The sequence below is a fragment of the Trichechus manatus genome, unplaced genomic scaffold (genome assembly GCF_000243295.1).
Source record: "Trichechus manatus latirostris isolate Lorelei unplaced genomic scaffold, TriManLat1.0 scaffold00004, whole genome shotgun sequence".
Taxonomy (NCBI): Eukaryota; Metazoa; Chordata; class Mammalia; order Sirenia; family Trichechidae; genus Trichechus; species Trichechus manatus.
The window spans coordinates 30,476,658-30,503,591 of NW_004443940.1; the positions used below are offsets into that span (position 1 = coordinate 30,476,658).

The following is a 26,934-nucleotide window of genomic DNA, read 5'->3' on the forward strand; positions in this document are numbered from 1 at the left end:
AGAAGGGCCTCTCATGCCCTGCGAGGACTTCTGCTTTATTTATAAGCCATATGGGGTCAGTGACGTAAGATGGCCCACACTGGAGCAGAGAGGGTAGTGAGGAGGTTCTAGCATAATCAAGGTAAGAAATGATGAGGGTTGGATCTGGAGGAGTGACAGTAACAAGTGAGAGAAAGGGGGACAGATTAGAGAACTATTTCTGGAAAGGGCACAGCAGGATTTGATGACCTTTGGTTATGAGTGGTGAGGGAATTAGCAGAGATGAGCCTGTGATTGCTCTCATTCAGACCCACCAACCTCAATGGGCCCGTGCGCTAAAGTTAACAACTGAGAGTAAGAGGATTCCCCTTACTCTGGCCATCATACTCCTCTATTCTCTGTTACATGTCTATCAGTCTCCCTGGAGAAGTCTTCTCTAGAATTAATGTCCCTGATAACAGGATTTCAAATCAGAGACACAGACTCATGTAACTCAAGAGTTGACCCTAACTCCCGTTCGTATACTTGAGGACTTGCACATGAGAATAGCTCCTTACCTGGAGTCGTTGGCAGGTCCTAGTGTGTGGAGCCCTGATGGTGCAGTGGTTAAGAATTCAGCTCCTAACCAAAAGGTTGGCAGTTTGAATCCACCAGCCACTCCTTGGAAACCCTAAGGGGCAGTTCTACCCTGTCCTGTAGGGTCACTATGAGTCAAAATTGACTTGATGGCAATGGATTTAGTTTTTTTTAGTGTCAGGGAGGAATCCCTGGGTGGTACAAACAGTTAATGCACTTGACTGCTAAACGAAAGGTTGGCAGTTCAAACCCCCCCAGAGATGCCTCGGTAGGAAGGCTTACTGGTCTACTTCTGAAAAATCAGGCACTGAAAACCCTACGGAGCACAGCTCTCCTCTGACACACCTGGTGTCTCCATGAGTCAGAATCAACTCCACGCAGCTGGTTTTGGTGTCAGGGAAGAGACACCTGGGCTGTGATGCCTCAGAATATCTGAGCCTGCGGAAGTCCCCAAAAGGCGAATATTTTTGTTACCTGGCAACTCAGATTGGCCTTCTGATTTAATAATGGAATCTGAAAGGTCAACACAGGGAAAGGGTGGGGGGAAGAAAAGAAAGAAAGCCGCCATTTTGTTTCTCAACAGGAGTTGTCCACAGAAGTCTTTAAAGAAGGCTCCTATGTAGAATCTCACCTGTCCATTTGCCTATACAACCCTAGATGGATTCTAACTTGATGGCAAGGAGAAGGCTTCTTAGATTAATACTGTTACACATCTTTCTGAGCTGAAAGATTATTGATGGAATCAGCCGGTCAGTCAACGAACATTTATTCTAAACTATGTCTGCCCCCTATGGGCCAATCCGCATCCTATTATAATCAACAGGAGGAGCTCCCTTGTGGCCACAAACACCTTTCTTTCCAGAACTTTCTCATGAAAATATGTCCCACATTATCCCATCCAACTGACAGGCACTCCCTGATAGGTTGCTAGAAAGAATACTTATAAAAGATAGCCCAGAAAAGCTGATACAGGCAAAGCTTTACGTTAGTTGGAACAAAATTTAATCCTGTTATCCTTTGGGGCTGATTAAGTACATATGGGGGATTAGTCTCATTAGGCACCAAATGAGCTTTTGGTTATATGTTCTATTATTTACATCAGGTGGGGGATTTGCTGACTTCCTTCTGGAAATCTCTGCAGCAAGACACAGTGGTGTTTATGTCATTGCCTGATGTGTGCCAGCTCTTAAAATGCTACGATGTACAGCTGTACAAGGTAGGGGGACGTTTGTTGGAATTGCTGGTTTCTGTCGTTTTTTTGAAATGGATACCAAATGCTGGGGTCACAACCACAGCCCTCCCCCACCCAGCGATCTCCATGGACTTCAAGCCCTCTGTGGAGTAGATGGTGGGGATCATGGACCGTGATCTTTTTGATCTCTGCCTAAAATCCAGCGTTTCTTTTTGAATCCAGTGAATGTCTGAGTTACTTCAGGTACAGAAAAAGCCTGTGGTTCCAGAACCAGTCAATCCTGAACTAAGTCAAATTTCTTTCCCGGGTAACGTCAACGAAAGATTTTAAAATGAGTTATTGGAATAATTGCTTTGGAATTATTGATTGCCAGGATTTTTTTTAAGGGCCTATCTCTAGATAGACGATCTTCAATCATCTCATGCAAAAAGCTAGACAGTGAATTAGGAAGATTGAAGAAGAATTGATGTCTTTGAATTATGGTGTTGGTGAAGAATATTGAATACACCATGGACTGCCAGAAGAATGAACAAATGTATCTTGGAAGAAGTACAGCCAGGAAACGAGGATAGCAAGACTTTGTCTCATGTACTTTGGACAAGTTATCGGGGGGACCAGTCCCTGGAGAAGGACATCATGCTTGGGAAAGTAGAGGGTCAGCAAAAGAGAGGAAGACCCTCCACCAGATGGACTGACACAGTGGCTGCTATGATGGGCTCAAGCATAACAATGATTGTGAGGATGGCGCACGACCACGCAGCGTTTTGTTCTGTTGTACGTGGGTTGCTATGAGCGAGAACCAACTCGACGGCACCTAACAACAACAACAGTATCTAAAGCGATTATTTTATTTGGATCGTCAAGAATATATCGTTTCTATGGTGAAAAATTATCCTCTTTCTACTAGTCTTGAACCTCACATTTTATTTTATTTTTTTTAGGAAATAATGTAGTGCTTTTAAGATTCTTAACACAAAGCTTAGAAAGAGGAGGCTCGGTTCAACCCTTAAGTTAGTTTGACTCACTTAGTATTGGCTGGTACCGGTGTAGTTTCTTTGTTTTTAATTTGAATCCATTATCAATATTTTTAAATCTTTGAAAAGAAAATTCAGTTTCTGGCCATGCCGGCCTGATTTCCTACACGGTAACATGGTTCGGGCTGGCTAGTGGCCGCTCCAGCAGACCAGTGAGTGGCCTCTCTCAAACTTTTCCTGGTCTGCTCAGTCGCTGCAGACGATTGAGTCTGCAGCACACGTGTCCTTTGGCACTTGTGATTAGGGGATGCCTACACTGAAGCCCTGGTGGCGCAGTGGTGAAGAGCCCGGCAGTTTGAATCCATCAGCTGCTCCTTGGAAACCCTGTGGGGCACTTCTACTCTGTCCTATACGGTCGCTATGAGCTGAAATCGACTCCACGGCAATGGGTTTTAGTTTTGGGTTTACACTGACCAGTAGATTCACGGTGTCTTGACATTTTTGTTGCAGGGAATCGAGGACATCCTCCTTCATGACTTTTTGGAAGATGTTCCTATTCAGTACCTGAAGTCTGTCAGGTTATTTAGTAAGAAATTTAAGCTGTGGCTACTTAATGCTTTGGAAGGCTTCCCAGCCCTCTTACAGATTTCCAAACTCAAAGGTAGGTTTCAATGAAAAAAATAAGTAAATTCTGTAGAAGTGTAAGAAGTATCTAGGTTTCAAACTGGAGCAGGACATTTCAGCTGCTAAATAACTTACTTTTCCCCTCATGTGCTAAACTGCAGTCCATAAGGCCTGACCCATTGACATTGTCTGACCTTTTCTTTAGTGCCAATGATGGATTCTCGTGCTGATCCATCCACACCCTATTACCTAGTCCATCTTGTTGCTAGGTGTCTTCGAGTCGGTTCCGACTCGCAGCAACTCTGTGTACACCAGAATGAAACATTGCCCAGTCCTGCGCCATCCTCACAATCCTTGCTATGCTTGATCCCATCACTGCAGAGAGTGTGTCAATGCATCTCGTTGAGGGTCTCCCTCTTTTTGCTAACCCTCTAGTTTACCAAGCACGATGTCCTTCTCCAGGGACTGGTCGCTCCTGATAGCTTGTCTAAAGTACATGAGACGAAGTCTCGCCATCCTCACGTCTAAGAAGCATGCTGGCTTTACTTCTTCCAAGACATATTTGTTCATTCTTCTGGCAGTCCACGGTATATTCACTATTCTTCACCAACACCGTAATTCAAAGGCGTCAATTCCTCTTCATTCTTCCTTATTCATTGTCCAGCTTTCGCATGCATATGAGGCGATTGAAAATATCATGGCTTGGGCCAGACGCACCTTAGTCCTCAAAGTGACACCTTTGCTTTTTAACACTTTAAAGAGATCTTTTGCAGTAGATTTGCCCATTGCAATAAGTCATCTGATTTCTTGACTGCTGCTTCCATGAGCATTGATTACGGATCCAAGGAAAATGAAATTCTTGACATCTTCAATATTTTCTCAATTTTGTTAATATTGAAAACTTCCCTCTTATGACTAATAAAATGGCTTTTGACAGGTCCAGGGAGTTAGAGAAGTCTGTGTAGTGCGGACAGTTAGGTACCCAACTACGAACCCACTCAGAGGCACCTCAGAAGAAAGGCCTGGCGATCCGCTTCCGAAAGGTCACAGCCTTGAAAACCCTGGGGAGCAGTTCTACCCTGCACGCACATGGGGTCACCATGAGTCGGAATTGACTCTACAGCAACTGGTTTGGTTTTGTGCTAAGCGGTTAGGGATGTGGAAAGGATGCTGCTGAGTATCCTACAGGAAAGAGAAAAAGTGACCCCGTAAGGCTGGCCGTGCCCAGTGCTCTCCCTCATAAACCAGCTCTGAGGATGGCCAGCAGGTAGCTCTCCAGCTCACGTTGCTACTCTCCTGCCTGGACTGCCTGCCCTCCCTCCTCCACCCTCATTGCCCTAGCTAACTCCTGCTTATGCATTAATGCCCAGATTAAATGTCACCCTCTAAACAAAGTCTTCCCCATACCTTCTTCCAAATAGGCTTCTCCCTTCCCTGAACCCAGCACGTTCCTCTTCCCCATGCCTTCACATTGTGGGAGAGTACGTACCCCACGTTGGGAAGTTGTTTGCGTATCTTGAGACCCATCCTCTAGAAGGGAAGCTCCCTGAGAGTATAGACTGCCCTCCTTTAGCCATCAGCTCAGCCAGCACTTACTGAACTAAGGCCTGGTGTCTTAGGCTGGGTTCTCTAGAGAAGCAAAACCAGTAAAGTGTATAAATATATATATAGAGAGAGAGATTATATCAAGGAAACAGCTCACGAGATTGTAGAGGCTAGAACGTCCCAAGTCTGTGGATCAGGGTAGAGACCTCTCCCAAGTCACACAGCTGCAGAAGCTGGCAAGCCCAAGATCGGAAGGTCGGAGAGCAGGGCTCCCACTCACTGGCTGTGCAGATCGACAAATCCCAGGTTCGGCAGATAAGCTGACAGCTCAAGTCCCAAGAACGGGAGATGAGACGACAGGAAGCAGCCGCAGGATCCAGAGAGAGCAAAAGCCAGAACGTCTGCTTATATACAAATGCAGGCCACACCCCCAAGGAGATTCCCTTTCATCTGATTGGCTACTCACAGTATATTCAATCATGGGAGTGATTACATTAAAACACGGAGAATCATGGCCCAGCCAAGTTGACACACAATCTTAACCATCACACCTGGTACAGAGTGACCGCTTGTAAATAGTTGTCGAATGGATGGGTACATTAAAGAGAAAATCTCCCTCCCTATGTTTTCTCTTTTTATCTTTCCTTTTCTACCCTTTTGGATTCCCTGGGTGATACAAACGGTTAATGCACTCGGCTGCTAACCAACAGATTGGGGGTTTGAGTCCACCCAGAGGTGTCTTGGGAGAAAGGCCTGGTGATCTACTTCCAATAAGCAGCCATTGAAAACCCCTTGGAGCACAGTTCTACTCTGACACACACGGGGTCGCCGTGAGTCAGAATTGACTCAGTGGCAACCGGTTTTTGTTTGTTTGTTTGTTTGTTTTTGTTTTTTTTTTGCTCCACCCTTTCCTTTGATCATTTTTTGAGGAGAGCACAGTAGAGATGAGGAAGTCAGCAGTGCTCGGGGTTACTGGGCAACAATCCTAAACTCCTTTGAGCACTTATGTCAGATGCTGGGATCACGTGTTTTTATGGACATGGGGATGTTTCAGTCAAACGGCCTCTGCCATAATCTTTGCCAGCCATTCGGGAAAGGGCTGGCGGACGGGTGAGAATGCTGCGACTGGGGGCGACTTCGACCAGGAGGCCTCGCTCTGTGGAAGGTGAGTGCAGCTGCCCTTGCGGTTCAGACACCCGCGCATTTCTTCTCTGATCCGCGTGCACCACCCCTTCCCCCGCTCATTCACAGGCATTTGAAATTACAGTATCAGTAATGGCCGTGTGTGTTGTTCTTAACAGAAGTTACTGTGTTTGTCAAAAGACTGAGAAGAAAGACGTACCTTTCCAACATGGCAAAGGTACGTGTCAGCAAAGCAGACATCAGGGAACAAAGCCATTTCCTGAAGTGAAAACCGAGAGCTGCGAGTACCTCCTAAGAGCAGGTGGTGGGTCCCTCAGAGAGGCACTCCCATCCACCTGGACGCCAGGCATGAGGACCTTGTTGGTGCTGGCTGGGAAGGCCTTGAGGGCTGGCTGGCTCTGAGCTAAAGGCTCACCCTCTCCTCCCCTCAACAGAGAAGCTTCCATCACCATGTCTCCCTCTGGGCGTAAGACAAAGGAGGGCAAGCAGGCCAGCGTTTAGAAGTTGCCAGAGGGAGGCCCCACAGAGGTGCCTGCACTGGGCTGGCAGGGGCCAGAGGCGAAAGGGCATCATAGCAGAACCTAGGTCAGACAGGACCATGGACCTCGTGTGTTCAGGTAGCAGGGCTCCTCAGCCCCAACCTTTCTACTCCTGAGGAGATTTTGTAGCTTCAGTGTTTAAAGGAAGGGAAAGAAGAATTGAAAAAAGATTCTAAAATACTGGCACCTGGGCCACCAGGAGTCTGCTCTGAAATCCTATGGACACCAGGACAGGACAGAGATAGTGGACTGTCACTCTGCTATAAATCAGTCTCAGCCGAGGGGGACTCAGCCGGGCGTGGTGTTTACCTGTCTCCACCCTCCCAGCACAAAACTCTCCCTAGACTTGAATTTCATCGGGATTGTCACACCGCCTTGTGCGCTCAGGCCCAGCCCCATTCTCCTGCACTTTCCCATTTGTGATTCGGTCAATCCTGGCACTCCCCCGGCAGCAAGATCCTCATCTCAACCCAACTAAAGTGCCACACTGCCTATCGGCTGGGAAAGATTGCTTAATACTCCAAGTGTCCTCAGCTTCCTCATCTGTAAAATGGGAGTGATAATAGTGCCTGGAGGCCCTGGGTGGTGCAAACAGTTAACGTGCTCGGCTGCTAACCAAGAGGTTGGAGGTTCCAGTCCACCCAGAGGCTGCTCTGAAGAAAGGCCTGGCAATCTACTTCTGAAAAATCAGTCACTGAAAACCCTATGGAGTACAGTTCTACTCTGACACACGTAGGATCGCTATGAGTCCGAATCAACTCCACAGCCATGGGTAAAAATAATGCCTACTCATAGGGCTGCTGTGAGGACGACTGAGTGCTCATCCTATGCACTCCAAAAACATAAGCGACTAGGTCACCCCATTTAACAGCTGAGGATGTCAGCTCACAGAGGCTAAGTTCATGGTCCAAGGCTCCCAATAGGAAAGGACAGAGACAGCTTCTGAGTCCCGCAGCCACCCCTTGGGATCGGTCCACTCAGTTGCTTCCCACCCTTCCTTGCAGATGATCCATCACCCACGGTTTTCCTCTCTAGAATGATTTAGGCTTGTTGGTGGGGTGCAGAGAATTAGGAACAGGGAGAGGAGGAGCCGCAGCATGTCGACAGCCCAAAACCCATGTGACCGGGGCCTTCTGATGATCATGTTCAGAGAGGCAGTTCTAGAACCGGTGAAGTTTGAACATTTAAATTGTCATATGTGATTCCCTTTCCATGGGTAATACCCAGATTCACTTTTCTTTCTCCTTAAAGAAAAACTCTTGGTAATTTGGGGGGGCGAGGCGGGGGGGGGGGATTAGGCAAAGGTAAAATTAAAAGCAGCGCTGTAATTAGTATCGTGCTTTTCCATTATCCGCAGACTATGAGAACGGTATTGGAAAATAACAGGATAGTCAACGTTTTGAAGTCAGATCTACATGCCATTATCAGTCAAGGCACTTTGGATATTTCGAAGAAAGCCCTGCCAGCTAACCTCAGAGACATGGATGAGCTGGAGACCAGCACAGAGATGAAATGTAATTTTTCTTTGGCAACTTTCTTTACTATAAAGTGTTTGGTATCTATTTGGGCCTAGCATGGCCATCGCTGATTTATGAATTTCTTAATAGAAAGTAGAATGTTATTTACTCTTCAGTATTATCATTTAAAGGTTCCTAGGAGCCCTGGTGGTGCAGTGGTTAAGAGCTCAGCTGCTAACCAAAAGGCTGGCAGTTCGAATCCACCAGCCGCTCCTTGGAAACCTTATGGGGCAGCTCTGCTCCGTCCTATAGAGTCGCTATGAGTCAGAATCGATTCGACAGCAGTGGGTTTAGGTTTGCTTGGGTTTGGGTGGTTTGCACTCAACTTCTAACCTAAACGTTGGAGGTCTGAACCCATCCAGCAGTACCATGAAAGAAAGACCTGGCAATCTACTTCCACAAAGATTACAGCAAGAAAACCCTATAGAGCAGTTCTACTCTGTAACACATGGGGTCACCATGAGTTGGAATTGACTCACTGGCAATGGGTTTAGTTAGTTTTTTTGATTTGGGTGGCACCAATAGTTCGTGCTTCACTGCTAACCTAAAGGTTGGCAGTTCCACCAGGCAGCTCCACGGAAGAAAGACCTGGTAATCTGCTTCTGTAAAGATTACAGCCAAGAAAATCCTACGGAGCTCAGTTCTACTCTGCAACACACGGGGTCGCCATGCATTGGAACAGACTCAAAGGCAACGAGTTTTCGGTTTTTTTGGTTTAATGTAATTTATCTGCTCACCCAACGTTTTCTGCAGGGGGCAATGAATGCCTCAGGAACACTTGGTGGCCCTGGACCCCTAGGGCCTACCAAATGCCCGACATGATGTCTTTGCTAATACATGTTTGTTTAGTAAATGAATAGACATGTGAGTGTGGTTGTTGCTTGACAATATTAATTTCTGGAAATCAACCTGGAGCGTCTCGTTTGAAATATATATATATATATATATCGTACCTGCACAGATTCAACAGCGTCTCTTCTATCGTGTCTGAGTTAGATTCAGTGAGCTCTCTGCCTTGCCAGCCTCTGCTGTGATTACTTTAACACCGCCTAGTGTTATTTTTAACAAGTGAAGTTTAACAATTGTGCTTTCACGTGCTTTCACTATACTTCACTACTTTATGAACAAGTGATATTAAGCATGTGAATATTCTTGCCCTTTGCTAGCTGATAATTGTAATTAATTTTTCATGAAGAAAAAAAAAAACCTCCCCTGCGCAGATCGCGCAGAGAGCCGGCTGAGAGACTGTTACCTCCCTGTCTGGAAGCAGTGAGAAAAGGCAGCAAGGAAATGTCACTCAGGGGAGAGCCAGGGTGCTGCTTTAAGAGGAACTGAAGGCCGGGGAAGGTCCTCTCCCCCTGGGATAAGGGCCAACCTCTAGGCAAGGGGCGGAAAGCCCCGTCCCTGTATGATAGTTAACGCAACGGTGCTAGACTCCCGGGTTCACTTTGCAGGCCCTCCCACCAAGATGCCCCAGGAGGATTTCCTAGCTTCCTCCCCTGTGGACATATCCCGTCCTGGCACACTCAGTTGTGTATAAAGCTGCCTCCCAGTAAGTAACCTGTGAGCTCCTTCAGGTTGTCAGCTGATAAGCCCAGCACAGTGGCCGGCACCTAGTAACACTTCAGTAAGTATCTCATCCCTGGATGGGTACATGGATTCAGGACTACATAGCAGCAACAGCAATAAATTATCCCTTTCTCTTTGTTTGACCTTGAAGTAGGGCTGTAACAGTTATTAAGATATGTCCATCATTATGGTTCATAAACAGCCTCTGCCCACGCCTACCTTCCTGTCTTCAGAAATCTCCCCTGCCCCTATTGCCCTGGCTGTCCCAGAGCCTCCCCCGGGACCCTCCCCCTAAAACCAGTACAGTATCTAAAACGTTAACACGTATGCCAGCGGGCTGATGGCTACAGACAGCAATTCTGAGTATTAAGCTCCCAGAAGATACCCCTCCCAAGTCATTGGCTTCCCGCCAAATCCTAGATGGCTGCCCCAGCCCTGCTCTTGCCCCTAGTCAAAGCCCCGGGTGCCCCAGGAGGATATGTGCCCCCACCCCGGGTGCCTGCCAGACCACCCGCCGGCCTGCCCAGACTCCTGTGCTCCTGTTGACATCCTCATGTCCTTGCCTGTCCTTCCAGCCCAAGAGGGTACCGAGCCCGGCAAGGACACAGCACACCAGTAGCCCCTGAACATGGCCCAGCATTGGCCAAGCCACAGCAACCTACGTGGTTTTCTAAGCCCTGCCTGGCATGCAGCGCCATTCTAAAAGCTGGGGAGCCAATGGCTGTTCTCTCACACTCGGTGGTGCCTGCCCAGCTGGAGGATCCAAGACCTGATGTCACACACGCTGGGGTCCCACCCTCAGGTCGGCACCAGCTGAGTGTGTAACCCGAGGCAAAGCACTTAACTCTCTCAGCTGCCTTGATTTCCACCATCAGTTAAAAGGCATTTACGCCTGTTATGAAAATGGCCAGGATAGATGAGGTCACGTCTGAACCGCGCAGTGAGCTCATTTGAAGACAGGTGCTGTATAATTACAAGGTGTAGTTTCATTTCAAATACTTGTTTGCATTTCAACAGGTGGCAGAGGTACTTAGTAACAGGCATAACCGCATGAGGAGGAAGTAGATGACCGCAGAAGCGACAAAGCCAGCGTTAGAATCCACCCTTTGTGTTCGAAATTGATGTGAGGCCCGAGGGAATGCCTTTGAACTCTTATTGTGTAGCTGTTGATCCCAGGTTACTGAGTGTACAAATACCTGCCGAAAATCTCTGCTACCTGGCAGGCCATCTTTTGTTTGTTTTCCTCTGCTTCTTTACAGGCTTAAGCAGTTTGATTTCTTTGCTGGGAACATCGACGGACCTCAGCGTATTCCTAAATTGTCTGTCTTCAAACCTCCAAGCATTTGTCTTCCAGGTACAAAACTGATATTTTTTTAAAGGAAAGAAGTAAATGTTGATAATTTTAGGAAAATTATCCCAGAGAGTGTCCATTGCCTACTGGCATGAAAGAGAGGTTTCTCCAGACCTCTTCACGGCTTGCGTGGCGGTGAGGGGCAGGGACATGACGTCTCCTTTTGAAGCAAGGCAGAGACTCAGAGAATAGGCACATCATGCAAGTGTCTGTGAGTGTGTCTGTGCGCAGGAGAGCACGTATGTGCATGGGTGAGCGTAGGTGTGCATGGGTGAGCGTGGGTGTGCATGGTGAATGGGGGTGTGCATGGGTGAGCGTGGGTGTGCATGGTGAATGGGGGTGTGCACGGGTGAGTGTGGGTGTGCATGGGTGAACATGGGTGAGTGTGGGTGTGCATGGGTGAGCGTGGGTGTGCATGGTGACCGGGGGTGTGCATGGGTGAGCACGGGTGTGCATGGGTGAGCATAGGTGTGCATGGGTGAGCATGGGTGTGCATGGGTGAGCGTGGGTGTGCATGGGTGAACGTGGGTGTGCATGGTGAATGGGGGTGTGCACGGGTGAGTGTGGGTGTGCATGGGTGAACATGGGTGAGTGTGGGTGTGCATGGGTGAACGTGGGTGTGCATGGTGAATGGGGGTGTGCGTGGGTGAGCATGGGTGTGCATGGGTAGATTGTGTGTGCAAGTGAGCATGTGTGGGTGTGGGTGATCTGTGTGCGGGTGAACATGTGCGTGGGTGAACTTGTGTGTGCACAGTTGAGTATGTGTGTGTGCGGGTGAGTGTATATACATGGACGTGCAGGTGGGTGTGTCTACATGGACGAACACATGTATGCACAGGTGAGCATATGTTCAGGTGAGTTTGAGGATGGGCATGGGTGTACATGGGGGAGTTTGTGTGCCCCTGGGTGAGTGTGTATCCGGGTGAACGTGTATGTGGGAACGAGTGTGTGTGCGAGTCAGCGTGTGTGTGTGCAGATGAGTGTACACGAGCGTGGGTGAGCGTGCTGTACAAGTAAACGTGTGTGTGCAAGAGAGCACGCGTGTGCACCACGTGGGTGTGTGGAGGCGGGGTTTCTCCTGGCTGCTGTTCTCAGACACATTCCGGGAAAGTGTCTGGCTCGATTTCAAAACATCGAAGATGAACCAGCTGTCGATCTGAGTGGCTTTGGCCCTTCTGAATGATGGGCCGCTTGAGAGTCCCTTCAGCAGGGTCTGTGGGCTTGGTTTTCTCGTCTTCATCCACCATCATGCCTTGAGAAGCTGAGACTGCTTCAGATAAAATCACTGCCTTCTCCTCACTAGTGAGCAGCAGCTGGGCAGGGACCAAGCGGCTCAGGCCTCCGACATTTCGGGGCGTCGTCTTGCCTGAAGAAGGAAGCAGTTGGGAAAAGGTGGGACTTGCGCTGGGACGGGAAGGGAGGGTAGCATTAAAATAAGCCGAGAAAGGAAGCAAGGTATTCAGGAGAGAGCACTCAGTGAGACGTGAGCAGGTGGAGGACGGAAGGCCTGTTTCGGGAAGAAGAAAAAACAAATCCGAAGCAGAGAGCAGAGATTCCGAGAGCCTGGGTACCAGGAGGGTGACTTCCACTTCGTCCTTTAAGACTCTGGCCACGTTTCTGTCACTCTGGTTTCCCACGGCAGCCTGGCCTCGTCCGGACCCCTGTCCTCTCGGTCTAGGTAAAGGGCAGAAATAATTGATGAGCCCACAAAGTCTGCAGGAGACATGGGAGTCGTCCACTCACAGAGATGAACCGAAAACTCAGGAAGGAGCTTGACAGTTGGTTCCAGCCTTCGGCAGGTGTCTCTTTCCGTTGTTTGCTTCTTGAAAGTAACCATTCCAGCTTCTGTACGGTTCTCGGTCCTCCTTTCGGGTGTTAAGCGTAGCTTAGTCGTAACAGCAGTAACCTGTCACTGGTATTCACGTGATAGCTGAAGGCTTACAAATCGTCACTGACAGAGGCTTTCCATAGATGATTACCTGTTTTGGATTCTCTTTAACCTGTCACTTTAACCAAGATAAACTCACTGAGCTCGTTAATACAAATCCTGGGAGACACAGCCCGACAGTCTCATCCTGTATTTAAATCATGTAAGGCTATGTGTTTCCCAAGCTTCCATCATCCTATCTTCAGCCTCTACAAATGAGGCATGTTAGAAAAATGGTGTTTTTATAACTGCATGCCTTTGAAGGGCTTGTTTCTGTAAAATAGCTGATGAAAAACAGACTATTGTCAATAAAACACTCAGGCTGTTCAAACGTAAGCCTCGGGCTTGTCAGAGATGACTAATGGCGTCCATTGAGAGCATCTGGTAGTGCTAGCAGAGGGAAACACTAACCTTTGTCATGAGTTTCGTTCTCTGTTCTCGTGCACTTCGGGCCCGAGAATAAGTTCTAAATGGAGGACCAGGAAGTGCCACACTGTGGGGTGAGGAGAAGAGGCCCAGTATTACTTAGGGTTCATGTCTAAACGTGTGTGCAGACAGAGTGCTACCTCTCCCAGTACTTTCAGAGAGTATCCATGTGGTTTTAGTACTCTCATTGTCCCTTCAACTTAAGATCCCCCGTTGGACACCGGGATTCCCCCTGAGAGCCATATCTCAGCTGGTAAGAAACAGGGGTCGAAAAGGCGGGGGAGGAGGGTGCTGCCGGTGAAACGCTGCCCCTGAAGGGGGCTCAGACCCACCCAAAGCTCCGGCAATCCTCTACATCGCGTGCTTCCGGTAGGAGCAGAAGGGAAGAGAAGCACAGGCCAGAAAGGGCATTTCTGCTTCTCTGGCCAGTCTCTACATCTCTTCTTTAAAGAAAAGTTTTTGAGGTCAGTAGGTGGCCCACACAGCAGCTCATTAGAAGAGGGTCCAGGGGTATCCATTTCAGCATAAGCATTTGAAGTTTACCCAATTCCACTGGTTTGTAGAAAATTTGGAGTCCCTGGGTGGTGTAAAAGGTGCCTGGGTGGCATACACGGTTTACACTCAACTGCTAACCCAAAGGTTGGCAGTTCTACCCAGCAGCTCCACAGAAGGAAGACCTGGCAATCTGCTTCTATAAAGATTACAGCCAAGAAAACCCTATGGAGCAGCGTTGCTCTGATACACATGGGGTTGCCATGAGTCAGAATTGACTCCACGCAATGGGTTTAGTTTGGGTTTGGCTGGTGCAAATGGTTAACACACTTGGCTGCTAGCCAAAAGGGTAGAGGTTCGAGTCCACCCAGAGGTGCCTCAAAAGAAAGGCCTGGGGATCACCTGAAAAATCAACCACTGAAAGCCCTATAGAGCACAGTTCTACACACTTGGGGTCACCATGAGTCAGAGTCAACTTGAAGGCAGCTAATTTTTTGGTAGTAAATTTAGAGTATGACCCAAGTAATCTAGGTGGAGAGAACGTCTTGTTTGGCACGTAGAGAAACCTTGTTAGCAGTGCAATTCAGATCTCCCTCTGCTGGAAGGAGGGGCAGGACTTGCGGTCCTGTGATCATTGACGCGTGCAGTGGCCAGTTTTGAAATAAACACTGTTATTTTCCACTCTGGTGGAATTCTGTGCCCTTTTTCATAATCAGACGGAGCACACAGAAGTGCACGTGTACAACAGCCGCTAACCCTCTCCACAGCGATTTCCAAGTAGACTGGGGTCCGCACCGCAGCGTTTCTCTGCTGTGCTTCACAAGCGACCTCTTTCTAAAAACCTTGTGGAGATTTTAAAAAGTAGGCCAATCAAGGAGACTGGAGAAACCCCGAGAGTATGGCCCCCAGACACCCTTTTAGCTCAGTGGTGAAGTTACCTCTGAGGTTCACTGTTCAGCCTGGGAGTGGACAGCCCCGTAAAACCAAATGAGACTAACGAGGTACAGGAGTCCAGTGACAAGGGCCAGAAGGCAGAAGGGGACAAGGAAGCTGGTGATAGGGAACACAAGGTTGAGTAAGGATATTGTTGATGTGTTGTGAGATTGTTAACCACTGTCATAGGGCAACATTTGTAGTAACTGTTAAATGAGAAACTATTTTGTTCTGTAAGCCTTCGTCTTAAGTGAGAATAACAGCACAATTGGAAGAGCATAGTCAATGTCACTGAACTGTGCATGTAGAAATTTTTGAAACGGTGTATCTTTGGCTATGTGTATTTTCACCAAAAAAAAAAAAAAAGGTTGAGAATTTAGAGGGTTAATATGTTGCGGGGTTGTTAACCAATGTCATAAAACAACATGTGTACTACTGTTTCATGAGAAACTATTTGTTCTGTAAGCCTTCACCTGAAGTACAATAAAATATTTAAAAAAAAAAAAAGTAGGCCAATCTCCCAGCTCCCTCCTGTCTCCACCACCTTCAGAGGGTGTGCCCTGGAATCATCTCCACAGAGGATAGAGCAAGACCAGAAATAGGGCCCTCGCGAGCACTGCCTCAGTCCGCGCCCTTAGCATCACTGCATCTCCCTCTTCTCGCGTGGCCCTTTCAAAATTTCTGTTCATGACAAACGTGTGCATTTGAAAACGTGCTGTTCTACTTGACTTTATCATCAACCCCAGCATTTTTTCTCACAAAAATTTAATAGCCAAGCGGAAGCAAAGAGGAGTTTATCAAACTGGCCGCCAGCTTCCAGCTCAGTTGGAACTTCCTTCTCACTGCCGTGAGCAAAGCCATGACCCTCTGCCGCAGGGATAGTTTTGGTAAGTCAGAGGATTAAAAAAAAAAATTGTTTTCTACCCTTTGAAGACTTTATTATAGCATAAGTGTTTTCCATATTGCTATGGTAAAAGCTCAGCTACTCATCAAGAGATTGGCAGTTCGAATCCACCAGCCGCTCCTTGGAAACTCTATGGGGCAGTTCTACCCTGTCCTATAGGGTCACTATGAGTCTGAATCGACTCTACGGCAGTGGGTTTTATGTAGAATCTGCAGTCATTGTTTTGAACCTTTTGGTATAAAAACATAGATACAGAAAACCAGACAAAAGCATAGGAATCTTCTTTTTTAACGGCAACATGATAGTCTGTTAAACAGGTGAAGCATGTCTCATTCACCCATTCCGTCATTGTTGGACACGTGGGAAGTGTCCCCTTGTTTTTGAATTATGCTCTTGGTGACATTTTGAGCAAAGCACCAAGGGAGATAACTGAGGTGGAGGAAAAATGGGATCTTTGGGGTACCCACATTTAACTTTCAGGAACAACGATGGATAAAGTTCCCATTGTATGTAGATGGTGGAAATAATGAAGTAGTCCCTGGTGGTGCAAACAGCTGCTAACCAAAAGGTTGGCAGTTTGAGTCCACCCAGAGGAGCCTCAGAAGAAAGGCCTGACGACCTACTTCCAAAAAATCAGCCATCGAAAACCCTGTGGATTGCAGTTCTATTCTGACACACATGGGGCCGTCATGAGTCAGAGCTGACTCAACAGCAACTGGTTTGGTTTGGGTTTGGTCTTCTTCCTGTCCAAAAGCTGCCCCCTGCCTCAGGTTCTCTGGGAATGGAATGCTGCCCTCATGACTGACCCCACCCGGCCCCTTTAGGATCAACTATAGGAATGAGACTCTGGTGAACAGGAAGTAAAAGCCCCAGAAAAGTTGTTAGTTTCACAGAGATTTATTTCTGTATCCATCTGTCTATTCTTTTTTGGTTGCTATTTAAATGCAGGCTCCTGGCATCTGTTTCATTTGCTGCTTCTGGAATATGTGATTCATGTACTTCAGTCATGCCTAGAGGAGGACGTGGAGAATCTCAGAGAAATGCTGTCAGATGACCAGCCTCTCATCCAGCCGCACCAGGCTCTTTTCCACCCTCCGGATTCTTCACCAACTCAGGAGTGCGAAGGCCCGACTGTGGAGCCGCCCACGGTGACGCTGAAACACGTGAGCCAGAGCTGGTGTCCCGCAGATGTGAGCGGCGTGATTCTCAGGGTCCTGGGCTTCCTTGTGGACGCCGCCACGGGCATGAAGGTAGAGCCCCTGGAACCCCCATTTCCATACCATTGTTTCTAGGGAATAAGAACTCAAGGGTGGTTGGCAAACCCATAAAGATCACATGGTGCAAGAACTGATAAAGAATTTTAGAGCCAGCTGTGCTATCGGGACTTTGCTAAGGGCGATTGGAGCAGCTTATCTGGTTCTCACTGACAGGCGCAGGTCTCTGGGGCCCTGATGTGTGCCTGGCGTGATTAGCGATGGGGAGTGTTTGGATGGCCTGGGTCTCACGTTCCCAGGGCTCCCATCTAGCCGGCGTGGTTCTGGCATGGTTAGACTCACAAGGTAATGGTGTGAACTGGAAATGCCTCTAGAGTTCAAAGAAGGGGACACCGAGGAGTCTGAGTAGAAGAGAACTTGCAAAGATTGAACAGGGTTACATCTTGAAAAATAAAAATAAGCGTTGCTATTTGTGTAGCACCTACTGTCTACTCTTTGGAGCCCTGGTGGTGCAGTGGTTAAGTGCTACAGCTCTTAACCAAAAGATCGGCAGTTCAAATCCATCAGCTGCTCCTTGGAAACTTTATGGGCAGTTCTATTCTGTCCTACAGGGTCGCCATGAATCGGACTCATCTAGATGGCAATGGGGGCAATGGGTTTGGTTTTTTTTTTTTTTTTTTTAATATACCCTTTGGAGACCTGGTGGCACAGTGGTTAAGTGCTTGGCTGCTGACTGAAAGTTCAGTGTTTCAAACCCACCCGCCTCTTCAGGGGAGAAAGATATGGCAGCCCGCTCCTGTAAAGACTACAGCCTTGGCAACCCCACGGTGCAGTTCTCCTCTGTCCTATAAGGTCACTATGAGTCCAAATGGACTCGACAGCAACGGGTTATGTACCCTTTATGGAGTTCCTGGTGGCACAGTGGTTAAGAGCTTGGCTGCTAACCAAAAGGTTGGCAGTTCAAATCCACCAGCCACTCCTCGGAAATCCTATGGGGCAGTTCTACTCTGTCCTATAGGGTCGCTACGAGTTGGAACCGACTCGACAGCAACAGGTTTGGAGTTCCTGGGTGGCGCAAATGGTTAAGCACTTGACTACCAGCCGTTCAAACCCACCCAGATATACCTTTTATACACATTATCTTAAAGCCATACAATCCTACAGACTATCTATTCTTACCATTTTCGTGTGATGGATGAGCAAACTGAGGCTCAGAGAACCTGAGTGACATACATAAAGTCACACAGCAAGTAAATGCAAGTAAATAGAGGACCAGAGATTGGAGCCCTGGCCTGCCTGGTGTCAAGCCTGTTCTCATCCCACAACACTCCACAACACTGTCTCCGATGTCAGCTGGAGGACGACCCAGCCCAGAGAAGAGGAAGACTCAGATTGCAGACAGGGCCTTGAATACCAGGACGATGAGACTGAACTGATGCAGGAAGCAACTGCAACTCCTCCACTGGGGAGGAGGGAGTGGACTAATTTAAGCAAAAACAAAATTAGTGACAGCAGTTGTTTTAGTACTAGTTTCAAAAACATCTATACACGTGCTCAGGATGTTTAGCCACTTTACAAAGGCTCTGTCTTGTACCCTTTTGAATAGATGAGGGGTTGGGCTTGGTAGGAGACCATCAGAGAGATGCGTTGGCCTCAGTGGTGGTCAGTAGTGGTCATGCCTGTCCGAATGAGTCACAGCCTGAAACTGTCTTAGTTATGTCGTGCTGCTATAACAAAAATACCACAAGGGAGTGGCTTTAACAAACAGAAGTTCATTCTCTCACAGTTTAGGAGGCTGAAGTCCAAAATCAGGGTGCCGACTGTAGGGGAAGACTTTCTCTTTCTGTCAGCTCTGGAGAAAGGTCCTTGTCTCTTCAGCTTGTTTCCTGGTTCCTTGGAGATCTCCATGGGGCTTGGCATCAGTCTTCCCTCATCTCTGCTTCTTACCTTGCTTGTTTAATCTCTTTTATGTCTCAAAAGAGATTGACTCAAGATACACCGTACAGTAATCCTGCCTCATTAACATGACAAAGACAACCCATTCCCAAATGGGGTTATAACCACAGGCATAGAGGTTAGGATTTGCAACACATATTTTGGAGGGACATAATTCAATCCACAACACTGTCATGACCTACGGTCCTCTAAATAACCAGAACCTGCCGGGGTCCTTTCCTTCCTAAACAAAGCTCTCGTTCTCAGTTCTCTAGGTTGCCGAGGACCTGTACGAGCTGTTATTAGTCACCTATTCTGGCAAGATATGTGTTAGACAAAACTAGTAGGAACAGGAGCAAAGAAAGTGCATCTCTCAGGTTTAAAAAGGCTCACTTAGTCCACATTTGGTCTTTGCTTTTTCTGGTGGGATGGGAAATTCGTACAGCCACTGCATTTGACGCCCTCTGTGCAGTAGACTCAGATGCATGTCTATAAATAAGAAAACGCCTTTGCAAGGGTGTGCGTGAAGCACACACCAAAAATGAGTACGAAATGGTGAAATGCTGACCCCATATCATGGAGCCCAATTTGTGAGTGTAAACTGGGCCTCTTTAGAAGGGGAGCAGCTGGGTGCAGATAAGATGCCAACCACGGAGCCTAGTGTTTCTGCATTGTTCTCAGAGAAAAGGCCCAGTCAGATCTGGAGAAAGACCCGTTTGGCCAGCCTGCACCCAGGTGAATGCTTTGCTCCTGACACTCCTGAGAACATACCCAGTCATGGCGACAGAGCCCTTCCAGGGCTGGGCCAGCAGCCAGCTTGGTCGAGCGTACTCTGGAGTATTCCGTGGAGCCCCAGCAGAACGAGCATGTGTGCGGGGCCTCAGTGTTCAGCTCCAAGTGAGCAGATCTCCCCTCTCACTGGGTGGGCGACAGCTAGCCCTGTAGCATGGCAGTTTTACATGATCTTAATTGCCAAGGTAACCGGAAGTAGACTTTTAGCGTTTCTGCCACAGTTAGAAGCAGGCGGAGAGCAGACACTGATGGTCTCCCCCTGCTAGGCATTCTTAAATGATTACTTCGTCTTTTCCTCAAAATACCCTAATGAGATAGGTGTCATCAGTACCCCATTTGACAGATGGTGCAACTGAGGCTCATAGACTGTCTTTTCCCAGCATCCTCTCCCCAGAGGGTATTCTATTATGTGTTCTAATTCCAAAGGAGGTGAGTTAGGAGTAAATTAAAATATCTTAACATCTGATGATTTAGTCAAATACAGAAAATCATTTTGGAAAACTCAAAAAGTCTTCACGTGAGTTCCCCTCTTGAAGGCACTATCACCGTGAAAACCACCGTGAAAAGCCTTTGCTTAGGGCTAGGAGAAACGAGAAGGAGGCCTGGTGGTGCAATTGTTAAAGCTCTTGGCTGCTAACCAAAAGATCTGTGGTTCAAACCCACCGATGCCTCCGTGGGAGAAAAGACTTGGCCAGCTGCTCCTGGAAAGATTACAGCCTAGAAAACCCTATGTGGCAGTTCTACTCTGTCCTGTAGGGTCACCAAGAGTCGGAATCGACTCCATGGCACACCGCAGAAGAAAGGAGGTAGTAACGGGGTGGCCACACAGTTAAGCGCCTGACTACTAGTCGAAAGGTTGGCGGTTCGAACCCACTCGGAGATGCCTCGGAAGACAAGCCTGGCGATCCACTTCCTAAAGGCCACAGCCATTGGAAACCTTACGGAGCAGTTCTACTCTGCACACGTGGGGTCACCATGAATCAGAGTTGAATGACGGCACTAACAACAGGAGAAAGATGCTCTCTAAGAAACTAGAAATCCTTCAAGACCTACTTCTGAAGAATACCCTCTGGAGAGAGGATGCTGGGAAAGATATAAATCTGAAGTACTTCATATTTTCCTGTGCGCTTTAAACACAGATGTCAAAGCTCTCGTGCTCGTGTTCTGTGTGCCACGTCCTGGTTCAGAACTTTAAGTTCCTGACTTCAGTTTTCATCAGCCAGGCAGACAAAGACATCCAAAAAGTGGATACATTTAGCACCTTAAGATTTGTTCTCCAGAGAGACAATGTATATAAAAGACAGATTAGGGGATAGTTTCTTGCCTTCTAGAGAGACTCTTAGCTTTCCAGCAAGAAGTGTCATAAAGATGATTTTAAGCAGGCACTCTCTTAGACATGTAAAATACTCTTCGGTTTGGGGAATTTTTATTTAAACACAAGGCTTGCAGTTACGCAGATGTTACGCAGGTATTATAATTACACAGGGAATGCTGGTACTGGACTGGTGGCTGTCATGTCATCCTGTGGTTGGAAAATACCAATGTAGAGTCAACTAGGTTAGCCACAGGCCCGGTGATCTATGTGGTGGATGCCCCAGTACAACGTGGCAAAATATTTTCAAGCCACATCTCTTTTTCTGTTTAATTAGGTAACATTCACTGTAACGAATAAGCATAGGGTTAAGTATGCAGTTCGGTACATAACTTCCGGGCTCGAATGTCCCCTCTTCCTTGGGCAGGTTGCTTAATTTATTTGTTCCTCAGTTTCCTCTTCGACGAAATGGGGATACTAGTATATAATTCCATAGGGGAGCCCTGGTGGCACAGTGGTTAAGAGCTACGGCTGCAAACCAAAAGGTCGGCAGTTCAAATCCACCAGCTGCTCGTTGGAAACCCTGTGGGGCAATTCTACTCTGTCCTTTAGGGAAGCTAAGAGTTAGAATCAACTTGACAGCAATGGGTTTTTCTTGGTTTGGTTTTGGTTTTTGGTTATGGGGTTTAACTAAGTTAATCACTGTAAAATGATTAGATTATTTCTTAACGTATATTAAGCCCCCACTAACCTCAACTCGTTAGTATCATTCCAGCAAAACCACCTAATCTGAGCCCTTTCCTATAACACTCTCTACCCAAGACCCCAGCTCCTTTGAAATGCATTGCAGTGGGGTTTGACCTATATTTAATTGGCAGAAGCAACAGAGATGACATTAATTGAACTACATAATAAAGCAATGGAAGCAGATTAAGTGTCATATAATCCAAGGTAATATGCATTAGAGAATAATTAAACCTGCCTCTGTTCCTTCATGCCTGCTGAATTAGCTATAACGACTTAAAAGATTTAACGCCAAAAAGTTACGCTCATCTTGTTTTCATTACATTCATTATTCGGCATCTGCGCTCGTCATCAACAAGAAAAGCACACCCTCTGCGTCCTATCTGCATTCATCTGCCCTGAGTTAGCGCCCCATTTGGCTGAGCACCCGTGGCAGCCTCTGAGGCACCGAGCGGTGCCCTGCACTTCTGATAACAGCTGAAGTCAGCATTCCAGATTGCCAGATCCATTTGTTGCTCTCCACATTCCAGCAATGTTCAAGAGAGTAAAACGCCAAAGCATGTTTAAGAATAACAAGAAAATAATGCGATATGAAAGAAAGAATATTCTTTTTGAAAACATACTACGCGGTTTTCACTGTGGGCCATGTGCTCATGGACTAAAGCACGAACAAATATTATAAATAAGTGATTCTTCAGCTGTAGGGTAAAGGTAAAGACAATTTTTTTGAGAGAGGAGAAAAACATCTTTTCATTGGGTGGTGATGCCGAGTTGAATGTAGAGAGAGTGAGAAGTAGACTTTCATTAACCTCGCATTAGAGATTATCATGGAGGGTTTGACGTCTCTGAGGGGGGCAAGTGGTTTGCACTCATCTACTAACCTAAAGGTTGGTGGTTCAAACCTACTCAGCAACATCGCCAAAGAAAGGCCTGGCCATCTGCTTCCCTAAAGACTACAGCCAAGAAAACCCTAGCGAGCATTTCTACTCTGTAACACGGGGTCGCCATATTGGAATCAACTCAATGGCAAAGGGTTTTTGGTTTATTGATTAAATCAGACCGAGAAAATACAGGACATTCATATTGGATTTAAAGTAATCATGTCCGAGGATTTTCCAATCTTCAGAGCATGCCTGGAGCTAAGGGAGGGATAGCATATCATATCTGTTTCTCTGATGAGAAGACTTACTCAGACAGATTAAATAACTTATCTAAAAAGCTGACACTTAAACTAACATAATACTCTATGAATCTCTCAAATCTGTTGCCACCCATGGAGTGTCATTTCCACCAATATCCACTGATGGTTCTCACAGTCGCTCTTTGTTAGTCATTGTTGTCTTTGTCAGACGGCGGAGGGGGCGTCTGGATGGGAACCTGAGCCGACTGTGTCTGCTCCAGAGATGGATGGGAAATGCCGGGATTGGTATCCATCTGGAAGGCATGGAGGCCCGCATTATCTTGCACAAACTCCCTTCTGATTTTCATCCACTCTTTCTCTGACTTTAAAGGAAGAGAGGCTTACTTTCACAATGCTTCAAGGGTGTTTCTCTTTGTCTAAAGAAAAGCCCATCTGCCCCGAGCACCAGGCACCCCTCTTTCTTGTACCATCCCCAGATTGTGAGTTCTTCCAGGAAGTCCTCACCAGACCTTGAGTGTTCCCTGAGAAATTAGGATCTCCTGGGTGGTGCAAGTGGTATGTGATCAGCTACTAACCTAAAGACTGGCGGTTCAAACCCCACCCCCAGCATCTCCTTGGAAGAAAGGCCTGGCGATCTGCTTCCGTAAAGATTATAGCCGAGAGAACCCTAGGGAGCAGTTGTACTCTGTAACGGTAGGGTCACCATGAGCCAGAACTGACTCCATGGCAATGGGTTTGGCGGTGGCGGTGTTCTTTTTGTTTGTTAGTTTTTGTTTTTTAGTAGTAAGAATAAAAAGAGCCCTGGTGGTGTAAATGGCTGAGCGCTCGGCTGTTAACCGAAAGGTTGGTGCTTCAAACTCACCTAACCTCTCCACGGGAGAAAGACCTGTTAGAAAGACCTGGCGATCTGCTTCCATAAAGACTACAGCCAAGAAAACTCTGTGGGGCAGTTCTATGGTGTCCCATGGGATTGCTATGGGTCAAAGACAACTCGTTGGCACCCAACAACGACAACAGCAGTAGGAATAAATGTATATCTTCCCAGTTCGTTCCCAAGGTGGGATAGAGCTTGGTAGAATAATTCCAAAGGTGGTTCCTGCAGCAGGAAGTAGAGTCACTTTCTCTTCTTGTCTTTTCCTTTTTAAAATTTTCGCCTTGTAGCTCATCCAGGTACTGCTGGAAGACAAGGACACCGAGCACACCGTGAGACTCAGCCTTCCTGTGGGGCAAGAGGCCCTCGTAACCCTCAGAGACGGACAAAGATTTGTGATCCACGTGTCAGATGTACCCCAAAGCTCTGAAAATATTTATTTCAGAGAAAGCGATACTAATATGTAAGATGATTATTTGAATAGGGCATGAGAAAACTGATAGATTTTCATTCTTAAAAAATATATTAAATGCTAAAACTTTTGTACTGATATGGGAGAAGACTTTATGTACATAATAGATGTAGCATTGTCTGTGTTATGTTTAGATGTAGTTCAAAGAGTTGGTTTTGATCAAATATATAAACTGATTTGGAGAATAATTTTTGCCTCCGTTGCTTTTCTTTTGGGATTTTCCGAGTATTTCTACTTCTGGACTTAAGGGAACTTGAAGCAGTCTTACTCTGAGAGTAACGAAATAGATAGATCTCCAGAGAAAGATAGCTAAGTTTGAAAAACACAAACCAGTCCAAGCAGTAAAATACCAATGGTAATTATTTTCCTCCCTTTTGGTGGTGCTGCAATCAAAATACAACTTGTAGAAAGACCCCCCTCAGGCAGTCAGGAACAAGAAGAACTCAGGTGGACACCACTATTAGACTCACTGTCTGGTCCATTAAACGTCTTTGTTTCTCCATCCCGGGTTTGTTAAAGCGAGGTAGGATTTTGAACGCAACGATGTCTGCAGCAAAGGAAGCCGTCCTGCTCTGAATCACTTTTTCTTTCTCTCTCTGCAGAAAAACTCTTAAAATGTTGAAGCTAAACATAGTTCATTGTTCGACCAGATTCATTTCTCTCTGCCCGACTATGATACATAAAGGGATTTAAAAATTCATGCTTAACATAACTGCTGCTAGATACAGGAAGGATCAGGAATATTTTATCCATCACATATTACATATGAAATTAATTAAATGTCCCTAAATTCATGGACATCTTAAAGAAACGTAAGAACTATATGTCCCTAGATACGTTAGGACTGATTGATCTGTGTGGTTAAAAAAGGGAGTCCCTGCATGATGCAAATATTTAACATGCTCAGCTGATCACCAAAACGTTGGATGTTTGAGTTCACCCACTGGTGCCTCAGAAGAAAGCCCTGGTGATCTACTTCTGAAAAATCAGCCACTGAGACCTCTATGGGGCACAGACCTACTCTGACGCAACGGGGTTGCCATGAGTCAGAACCAACTCGACGGTAACTGGTGGCGGTATGGTTTTTAAAAAGTGATGTTTTAGAGCCCTTTACTACTACGTTTAAAATATCATCTCATTTCTTAAACTTTCGGGGAGTGGTTGTTAATTATCAGCAACTCAGAGGTATTTATTGTTCTGCTCACTGTTGAGTGATTCAGCGTGTAATTTGTTTGCTCACTCAGTAAACAGGTGGTGGACTGAGTCCAGGAACAAAGTCAACACTGGGATTTATAAGTCTGGGAACAGTGGATTTTGTTTGCATATTTGTGGGAAAACTGATGCGCTGAAAGCTAGCGGAGGTCATTCTGGGCCCTCATCAAGATGGATTGACACAGTGGCTGCAGCAATGGGTTCAGGAACAATAACGATTGTGAGGATGGCGCAGGACCAGGCAGTGTTTCGTTCTGTTGTACATGGGGTCCCTGTGAGTCGGAATCAATTCGACAGCATCTCACAACAGCCCTCCATACAACCTGACGTGGTAAGGAATATAAACATGTGATCCTCAGTGATGCACAGGAGTAATGGTGTTCTCCCCAACAGTGATCTCAAATGCCATTAATAATGAGATCCCGTACAGACGGAAATTTCCACAGGGCGCATCACTGATAGTCAATATGGTACTCACAGAAGGAGAGACACATCAAAAATTTTTTCATGTTAATAATAGCTACACCCACATATATCTTAGAATATAAATTTTCACTCATGATGATAGTTGGGAACCCACTAACATTCTGCAAAAAGACAGATGTCCAAAAACAGATATTTGATCTAAAATTTAAAATGACGTCTTCAAAAATTAAGCATTTGTCAGTTATTTATTCTTTTAAGCACAGAGGATCATCAATGAACAAAACAGGCAAACCCTGCTCTTATGAAGCTTTTATTCCTGGTAGGGAAAGACAGACATGGAACTAATCGACAAATAGAAGCGTAATGTGACAGGTGGTGATAAGTGTAATAACAAAACTAAGACACAATCACCCCAAAAAGAAACGCCATTCCCACCAGCAGGCATTCTTTCTTCCTCCCTTCCTAGCCCATGGCAACCAGTAATCTAATTTCTGTCTCTACGGATTTGCCTATTCTGGATATTTCATGTAAATAAAATCATATGATATGTGGCCTTTTGTGACCAACTTCTTTAATTTAGCTTGATGTTTTCAGGGTTCACCCATGTTGTGGCACGTATCAGTACTTCACTGTTTTTAATTGCTGAATACAGTTCTGTTGTATGGATATACCACAGTTTATTTATCCATTTGTTAGTTGATGGACGTTTAGGTTGGTTCTGCTTTTTGACTACTATGAATAATGCTTTTAAAAACTATTGTGTACTAGTTTTTGCTTGTTTCTTTGTTTTTCCTTTGCTCCAGATCTTTTTCTTTTGGGGGGGGTATTGCTATTTTTTTTTTCTTGTTTTTGTAAAAATATATATAATACAACATTTGCCAATTTAACAATTTTCAGGCATTGCATACAAGTTTTTGTGGGGACATATATCTTCATTTTTCTTGGGTATATACTTAAGGATGGAATTGCTGGGTAATATTGTAAGTCTGGAAACCCTAATGGCACAGTGGGTAAGAGCTACAGCTGCTAACCAAAAGGTCAGCCGTTTGAACCCACCAGCTGCTCCTTGGAAACCCTATGGGGCAGTTCTACTCCATCTTATAGGGTCACTATGAGTCGGAATC

At 46.4% G+C, this 26,934-nt stretch overlaps 1 protein-coding gene across 1 annotated transcript in view; it reads left to right on the forward strand.

Annotated features, from left to right (window-relative positions):
* RFX8 (regulatory factor X8) overlaps positions 1-24,167 on the forward strand; it is an 82,382-nt gene extending 58,215 nt beyond the window's left edge. The window contains exons 8-15 of the mRNA XM_023732268.1: positions 1,658-1,771; positions 3,232-3,382; positions 6,192-6,250; positions 7,930-8,086; positions 10,918-11,012; positions 15,560-15,674; positions 16,640-16,941; positions 23,991-24,167. Coding sequence (XP_023588036.1) covers positions 1,658-1,771; positions 3,232-3,382; positions 6,192-6,250; positions 7,930-8,086; positions 10,918-11,012; positions 15,560-15,674; positions 16,640-16,941; positions 23,991-24,167 — 1,170 coding nt within the window. The remainder of the gene's footprint in view (positions 1-1,657; positions 1,772-3,231; positions 3,383-6,191; positions 6,251-7,929; positions 8,087-10,917; positions 11,013-15,559; positions 15,675-16,639; positions 16,942-23,990) is intronic.
* Positions 24,168-26,934: the final 2,767 nt, after the last annotated feature.